We start from the raw sequence: 8990 nt of genomic DNA, 5'->3' as shown, positions 1-8990 counted from the left end.
TGAAACTGTGCTACATTCTAAAAAGATGATTATGGAGTGCAGTATTTAAGGGTTGTATGGTGGCATGAGGTCAGGTTCTGTGGGGGGAACTGGCTGTATTTGGAAATCTCAGTGATCTGCTACTACTCGTGATCAGCTTTAGAGAGGACAAAGTCAAATAGCGTCAGAAGGTGTCTGCTGAGCCTTTTGACAACTGCTTTGCACGACATCGACTATAATTTTTAAGATGATGTCAAGTAGTGCTAGTATTCAGTCATTTTAATAAGGCAGTGAGTCTTAGCAGCAAAGACTTGCTGGCAACTCGCTGTTTGAGCCTGGTGCTGTTACATCAGCTCTTTTGTGAAGGCTTCATCATGCACAAACTTTTATGCTTATCCCACTTTTTCCACCAAATTAAAATAGGGGTCAATTTGAAACTATATACCAGGAGATTTCATTGGCAATTTGGGCTAAAGCAAAAACTTTAATCTCTGAAGGTTAGATTTAATTGTCTCCCTGCCTCTCTTAACTGTAATAAAAGAGTAGTGAAAAAGCTTCAGCTAGTTTTCCTTTTATTTACTCCAGCAGCAGGTTCGAGCCCAAAGGAAAAAAAAAAAAGGTGTAAAACAAGCTGACTTGGCCTTTTGTATGTATCAGAGCTTTTGTAGCATTGGTTTCTCATCAGACCAAGCTTGCTTGCTGTGAGGATAATCTGACTCACCTTTTGGAAAGGTAAAGGTCAGCTGCACTTGAGGAAGCCCCTGGTAGGCAATGCAGGCTCATAAAAATACTCTCAGCTCTTTCTTGACAGTTACCTTCTCTGGACCATGGTCTTGTCTTTGCTTGCCTCAGGCTTCTGGGAGCCCAGGATAGTTTATTGCCCTGCAGAAAGCACTGGGTAGATCCCACAGCAGTGTTCACTGCTGTATATTCCTGTATATATATATATATATATATATATATATATATAAAATACATATATATTTCAATGCATGGCTCATTAATCTGTGTCCCTTCTGTGGAGTAGCTGATGATGCGTTTATTTATTTCTTCCTTCCTTCTTTTTCTTCAGTGCTTTGACCCTTTCATTTTGAAGGCATAAGGTGTGGAAGTGTAAAGAATGATCTCATGGTAAGGGACTCTGAGTCCAGGATAAAAGTGAATTATTAGAACAGAATTTCTCTCTGAGGTAGAATGGGTTTTAAGAATGATGCCACATAGGCAGAATGCATTTCTCATTTGTATACCCTGACAAAAGAATTGATTGTTGCTGCCTGCTTTTAGGTATGTAGATTTATACCTGACAACTAGCTCTAAGTTCACAAGTAGTAACAAACGATAGAAACCAGCTTAACCACTGGTAGCAATTAGCTGTTTTAGAATGTGTTTGAAAAGGTTGTGTAACTGGGGAAATTGTCAGACAAGAGAAGATCCAATCAGGCTGCTAAAAGAGATTTTGTGGGCAAATGAAATGAGTACTTCGGTAAAATTCCTTACTATTGCAGCGTATGCGCGTGCACACTGGTGGGCTGGGGCTGATGAGCCTCTGGCAGGGAGCTTTGCAGAAGCTGCAAATGTTTTCAGTGGAAAGGAGACCTCAGCTCAGTTCTGCGGCATGTGACTTCCTATTTCGGTAGGTTACTTCCAAGGGACTTCCTCTGTTAAATGGACTCGTCTCTGGAGATTTAATCTGGAGCTGGAGCGTGGTCTGCTTTGTCCTGTGCCTCTGACAGCACTTTCCTGGAGTTTGCTTTGGAGTATTTCATTTTTATTTTGCACTGTCTCCAGCGTGCAAGGGTCTAGTGGCTGCTACTCGTGATCGGAAGCTGAGCACGTTTGTCCAGGTCTCAGTGGTGCATCCAGCAGAGCACATTGCCGCGCGGTATTCGAGCACTGAAATCGTGGAGGTGAGAGTCTTCCTTACTCAATTAACATGCTGATTGTTCCATTGCTCATTTCTTCCTTAGAAAGTGAGTTAGGAATAAAACAAGTTGGTGCATAGTGCCAGGTAAGACAAGCACACCCTGGCAGTTAGTAAAGCATACTGAAGTGTGCTGTAGTTCTTGGCATTTAAGCAGGATCAAGAGAAATTCACTTGGCTTCTCATGAAAGCTCTGTTGTTCCAAGTGGAGGCATGGAGAATATTCCAATTCTCCAGACACAGGTTTAGAATGAAACAGGGAATAGTTGCTCTCATGAAGGGACAAGGCAATGCAAAATAAAACTTAATTAAGAGTATAGTGAGTTTGGAAAGTATTTTTAAATGCAGAAAAGCATAGGTGTATTACATGGTCTGTTATCCTATTTGGTTTTTGTTCTATTTTTTCCATTAAAGAGCTGATGCTTTTGCAATTTGAAAAATATTACTCTAGATCTATAATTTGGGAAAGAAATGTGTGTATGTAATGTCTGTGACTTTACATGTAAGAATTAGTAATTGGTACCATACGTGACAACAAAAGTCGTCTGAGGCTGCTTTGCTAATCCTGACTTTGCCCTGTAAGCATTGGTGTCAGAAACAGCGAAAATGGTTCAGAGAAAATGAAGGGTGAGCAATGTAGATGTAACTTGCTTAACTTACAGGGGAGATTCATTAAGAGCAGGAAAGTCTCATTGTAAACACACACATGATTTCACCAGAGGCTTGTTTTAACTCTTAAATACAATGAGAATATTTCATGAGGTCTTTGTGTGATTACTTTCAACCAACTACTAATTAAATTATTATGATTTCAGCCCTCAACCATCCTGAAACTGTCTAATTCAAATATCTTGTATCTGATCAGGATGTCTCATTGCAGACTGTCTGGAATGATGTTGTGCAAAAGATGGATAGATAACCATGTATTCTTTGAAATAGAAGTTGATGCATTTCCTAATACAATGTCCTAGACCTCAATAAATTCCTGAATTTGTTTTATCAAGGTTCTTGGCTTTGTAGTCAAGCTTTGGTGGAGGGCAAGGCAGGGTCACAGAAAGTTAATCCGTAAGATAAATTACCTTTGTCGTGCACAAGCCTTTTTTTTTTTTTTTTTAATTACTTAATGGAAAATTTAATGATACCCACCTGGTAATCTTTGGCAATTAGGTGTAATTAAACATGAAGAAATTATAAATAATGTTTTGCATTATTCATTTAATTGTACATCTTTAGCTATGATATAGTTAGTTCTGTGTACAGCTTTTAAGTGTAATCATAATGTTTCAAAGCACAGGAATTTTATTTTATAGCAGTACAGCCTAAAGAGGAATATTTCAATCCCCTCTCCACAAAATCAGTATCCTTAATGTAATACTGAGAGTCTCTGTAGCATTTCTATACACTCAGTATTGTGGCTTAATGAAGATTGCTCTTTTTTGTATGTGTGTGCATGTTAAATCCTTAGTTCATCTAAATTAAGATGAAATTTTGGTACTTTCAAAAAGTGTTGAGGGAGTAAGAAAGGTTTTTTGGTTATTATAGGTTGTATTCCAGAACCTGGTACTAGCTGAGCTGTTTAAAAATGTGATAGCAGGCTCTGCCTCTGAAGCACTTCATATCCTTCCCAGTTAAAAAAACTTTCCAGGAAGTTCTTGTAGTTTTGTTTGGGTTTTGCTTGTTTGCTTTTAGCTTTCCTGATAAAGTTTTAAGGCTGTTTGTTTTTTCTCTTTGATTGGGTAATAAAACTGAGCTGTTTCCATCTCTCTGCTGTAGACAGCTGGCACCCTCTGGGTTTCTGTACCTCCACAGTGACACCCTTCACATTGCTCAGCTGTCCTTACTGAGTGTTTGCCCATGTTGCACAGGGTACAAAAGATCCTCTGTTTCTGACTGGTGTGACCTTCCCACCGGAATACCCCATCTATGAGGAAACTAAAATAAAACTCACGGTCTACGATGTCAAAGATAAATCCCAAGACACGGTAAGCGCTTTGCTTCAGTCCGTGCACAGATCTGACTGAGGAATGAGTTTCTTGCTGTGTTGTTCTTCGGCTCTCATTAGCAAATTGGGGAGATGGTTTGATGTCAAATTGGTTTTGTTGTTCTCTTGTGCCTAAAATCTACTTCATCTGTTGTTGATATGTTAGAGACTAGAGAAAGAGAACCATGCACTTAAGGTGGGCTTTTTGCTATTGGCTTTTTAACTGGTTACATGAGTCAGCACAGGTATTCCTGGCAAAGAAAAGACTGCTCTCTTGTGCTTTTTGAGAGCAGAGAACACATGGAATAGACTCTGATAGCACTGCTGTGAATAACTTTTCAGAAATATATTTCTGATAATATTTTACTTCTCTGCATAAACCAGAATGACAGTAGAGCCTGTAACTTGGGAGAGAGCTACTCCTATTTAATCTCTTGGGTGGTGATACCTGCAGCTTTCTGTTGCTGCTTTTGTTCTTGATTTGTAGCAGTCCAAACTCTACAGCTAAAGGTGAATCATTTGGGGTTCCAGTGTTGTAGACTCTTGAGTACAGAGTCAGCTTTTTATTCTTGGGAGTTACTCACTTGGGCTGATACATGGAGGTCAGAGGAACAATCTGAGTGGTTAAACTGCCAAATAAAGAGCTTGAGTACTATTTGATGTGTTCCAGATAATCCAAGACAGCCTTAGACAAGGGCTAAGCCTTTGTCTTAGCCTAGGACAGAGCTAGATGTCATAACAGGACCTGTGGGAGATGTGTATTTTTCTTCTGCAGCAGGCTGGAGTCCAGCTGATTAGTTTGCTCTCAGCCATCAAGAATGGCCACGTTGACACCTGTGTTGAATTGACTGAATTGCTCTGTAGTTGGCACCCAGCATGATGAAAGCAAGTGCAAGCTTCTGTCCTGGCTGTATATATGTTCATTATCTAGAAGAAGGTAATCGAGGACATGATTTGAAGCTTGGGACTGTCTTTGAGCTGCTTACAAAAGTAAAGTTCTATGTTTTGAGAACTTGTAATTTTTTCAGGTAGAAAATTATTGGTCTATTTGTTTAAATTTTCAACCTTTGTGAGCCAGCAGGTTGCTTCTGTCCCCTCACTGTGCTCTTTCATGGGAATATGTGGAGTGTCTTAAGCATCAAATCTGAATTTCTTCTCTGTTTAAGAAGGGAAGGGACATGTATATGCATTTTATAATGTATATATTTTAAATTTGGTGTTGGATTAGACTACAGGGACTTAAAATGGGATCTGCTGTTTCTTCAATAGAGTTGTCACCTGTGGACAGGTAACAGGCATTGAGTTAATGGAGTTGGACTTTGTCCTTCCCTTCCAGTTTCATTTTGACTGACAGATGCTGGAAAATAATATCCTATCAGTAAGTGATAAAAGTGAACTGGGTTGGTAGTACTTTTTCCCTGTGTTACTGCTTTTCTAGCTCCAGGCTCCTCTACTGCCACTTATGAAAGAGAAGATCTACCCTAGAGAACTAATAGAACTTGATAAGCTTTTTGCAAACATGTAAGGACTTTCTGTAACTGTTCCTTACAATTGTAGTTCAGGACTAGAGTCTCTCCCAGGGAATCCCACTGATGTAGCTTGTAAATCACGAGATAATACCTTTCTCTTTTGTCGTAGCATTTGTATTGTTCCTATGTGAAACATTCTAGATCTGTGCTGTAGGACCTTTTTGTGGGGGCAAGTATTGATCTCATCTCTGATTTACATACATTTAGCATTTTTTACTACTCAACCATTTTAAGCTGGATGTAGGCAATAAAAAATTAAATAAGATGCAAGATTTAAATCAAGATGAGCTGCAGCATATGTGAATGACCCCAGGCTACCCTAGTTGCAACTTCGTCTGTGGCAATATTTCCACTTCTGTTTACATCCCAGAATCTCAGTCATGCTATCACTTGACTTTCTTACCTGTAATTAATTAGAAACCATCATGCTTTCTATTAGTTTGGGTGATTTTTTTTCAAGTCTGGATGTTTATGTAGGCTCATAAGAGTCAGGTTAAAACGAGCTATAATTTGATATCATTACCAGCATAGCTGCAACAGCACGGATCTCCATGCTTGGAGATCAAACCAAACAAACTGGATATGTCCCTTTGGCAGTGAAACTGCTCCCAGGGCTGTGGTGTCACAGCTCTGATTCTCCAGTCTGCAGCAGAGCTGGCTTTCCTGTTCTTCAAAAAGTGCTGCCACGTATTACAGCTGCCAAATGTAGTCCCACCATTCCTCCAAACGGACAGGTAATCCAGTTTTGGGTGGGGGGGAATCCAGGCCTGCTAGGCATGCCCTGCTCTTCCAGGCTGTGCTCCAGAGCAGATGTGAGCTCAAATCATTGGGCATTTGTAGCAGAAATAAACCTTGGATTGGACTGTGAGCTGTTCTGCAGAAATCGTGTTACAGCAATAATTCCCACAGCATCAGGGCTGTGCTACTGCTTGCCTCAGTTAATGAGCTCAAAGTAGTTAATATCTCTTGTCACAAATAAATACTTTAACTTTTCTTATTTATTTTGATGCAACTATAGGAAGTGAATTCTGTGCATGAATTAAACTCAGCAGGATTTTACTACCACAAATAGAAGACTGTAGAGAAGGCGGGAAAAGGGCAGTGAGTACATCACGGGTAAAGCATTTTCTTGTTGTCAAAGGTTTGACATTGGCACAAGGCCAAATGCCCCCATGAAAATACACCTTCTCTGGTGTCTGCTGTGAGATTTTGACCAGGAATAAACAAAGCAGGCTCTCACTTGAAAAAGAAGAAAAATTTATTAACTAAACTACAAAAACAATTACCAAACTACACACAAAAGAAAGGGGAAAAAAAAAAACACAAGGAAAATGAAAACCTCACAAAAACACTCTCCTCCTCCTCCTCCCCCCCCCAAATTCCCAATACAATACAATCCAAAATCAATTCTGGGTCCAGCACCACCCTTTAGAATACTCGACTTCAGTTCCTCAAGAGGAGAGGGAGTCCTTCCATGTGTCATGGTGGCCTTTTCCGTCCTTGTTCCGGTGCTCTCACCACCGGACCAGAATCAGGGCTGCTTCCAGGGTTGTCCTTTTAAGGAGGCTGTGTCCAGTTCCAGAAAAGCTCAATCTCTCACCTCTGGGACATCTGTCCCCCCCATATTTTATATACCCCCTGGGGCCGAGGGGTGCCCACACTGAATCTTCTTTGGCTCTGGGACATTTCTCCCCCTGGACTCAGTCTCTGTATTACACGGAAACATAGCTCTGTCCATGGCTACACAAAAGAGTCCAGCATAAAATGCCACTCCCTCTTCTCCATCTTTCCAACATCTCTCACTCTCTCTCTCTCTCTGGTCCAGACCTTCATCACTCGCTCATTTCCTTCGTCCTCCTCCACTCTTATCTCTCGTCTAGGAAGGGGTAATGTTCTGTGAAGTTTTCATTGTCCAAAAAAAAAGGGTGAAAAACTCCTCCAAGCGGCTGGACTCCTGGCTGCACCCCCCCCATCTCCTCAGCCGGGCTGCCTGCTGCCAGCACATGTTTACTGCTTTCAAGGTAACGGCACACAAACACAGGCTGCCCTCTCTCTCTCTCTGTCTGTCTCCAAGGGGGGGGAACAGGCTGCCCATTGCTTCCTGGCATTTCTTTACTTCTTCCTTCCACCCTTGGGGGGGGCCAGGCCTACCTCTCCCGGGCCGGGCCGCATGGCTTTTCCCCTCCCCCCGCCCAGCCAGCAACTGGGCCGGGGGAAGAGACCCAACTCCTTCGCCGCCGGAAATCCAAAGAGAAGCTGCCGGGGGAGAGCCCTGCTTTTACCCTGTGTTCTCAGAGGTGGATCCCAGTGCCCAGTGGTTAGGCCAGATGGCAATATTCAAATCTGAGCACTCATTGGCCCCATCCACACAACATCCCAGAAATCCTGTTTCCGGGTCAAACCATGACACTTGGGTTTTGTTAAACCTGGCTCTGACTGTACAAGAGAATTTGCTCTCATTTTCAAATCTGCTGGAATTTTACTATAATAGAAAACTAACTAAATACTTCTTGAGTTGTGCACACAAGTGATAACATTAAAGTGAAAGAAGATGCTCCTCATTGAGAAACAACCAGAATTTATTTTTGGCCTGCTCTTTAAAAAAAAAAAAAAATCTTGAAAATTACCTTTCAATGCTAGTATTCCTGTACCAGGAAGCTTTTAGTTGCTTCACTCTTGACTGTCACTTCACTTCCATTATGTAAGAAGTATGGTTTAATTATATTGAAATACTGTGCAGCTGGGATCACATTCACTCTGCTTGACACCCGGAATGTTCAGACTGCACTTCTCACTTTTTATGCTTCTCTGTCTGATGTTGATCATAATTATATCTTGGCTGTGTCAGATTTTCTGTTATTGCGGCTTTTTAGGTTGATGAAAGGGGGGTTTTTGTTTGTTTTGACTAGTCTTTCTAAGTGATTTGTTACTGTAAGTTTTCACGTAAATAGAAACTTTTAAGAAAGACTATGGTATTCCCAGTTCACTTAGATATACTCAGAACAACGTAGCTGAAACGCTTATGAAATATCCTTTAAATATTTCCAGCGAAGCCACGCATACAGATCGGTGGGTAATGCCATATTGTGAGAAATGCATAGTGACATCTGTTTCTACATCACAAAGATTTTTCTTCTCATATTGCCGTGGGCAAATTTATGTTTTGCTGGCTTGAGCTACACTGTCTTTAGGATTTTATAAAGTTGGGTTTTTTGTAATGCTGGGGCTGTACCTGTTCTATGTCATTGTCAAATAAGATCAGAATTATAGGCTTATAAATCGTTGAAAAATTACCTCTGTCCCACTTTTGCACAGGCATGCTGTTCTTACCTTTCTTATAGGCATGTAGGTTAGCCCAGTTTGGTCTGGCAAGATTTAGAGCTGAAGCTGGGCTCATTCTCTGGGACAATACTGCATAGCACGAGTCAGGTACCACTGCTGCATGGCAGAGCCACAGAGAATACAAAGCTGATGGTTTTGTGTTCCACTGAGAGAAGTCTACTCAGTGTGGACTCCTCCTCCTCCTCTGCTCCTCATCTGGGAGGCAGTGGGTGTTGTTCTTTGTTTGGAATATGTCTAT

General features: G+C 41.1%; 1 protein-coding gene across 1 annotated transcript in view; it reads left to right on the top strand.

The window, feature by feature from the left end:
• Positions 1-229: 229 nt before the first annotated feature.
• LOC128948886 (inositol polyphosphate 4-phosphatase type II-like) overlaps positions 230-8990 on the top strand; it is a 128693-nt gene continuing 119932 nt past the window's right edge. Inside the window, exons 1-2 of the mRNA XM_054293645.1 lie at positions 230-236; positions 3869-3882. Coding sequence (XP_054149620.1) covers positions 230-236; positions 3869-3882 — 21 coding nt within the window. The remainder of the gene's footprint in view (positions 237-3868; positions 3883-8990) is intronic.

This window comes from Melozone crissalis, unplaced genomic scaffold (genome assembly GCF_028551555.1).
Source record: "Melozone crissalis strain CALT ecotype California unplaced genomic scaffold, PUWL_Pcris_2 ptg000168l_1, whole genome shotgun sequence".
Lineage (NCBI taxonomy): Eukaryota > Metazoa > Chordata > Aves > Passeriformes > Passerellidae > Melozone > Melozone crissalis.
The sequence above is the reverse complement of the archived record's forward strand: the minus strand, read 5'-3'. Positions and strand labels throughout refer to the sequence as shown.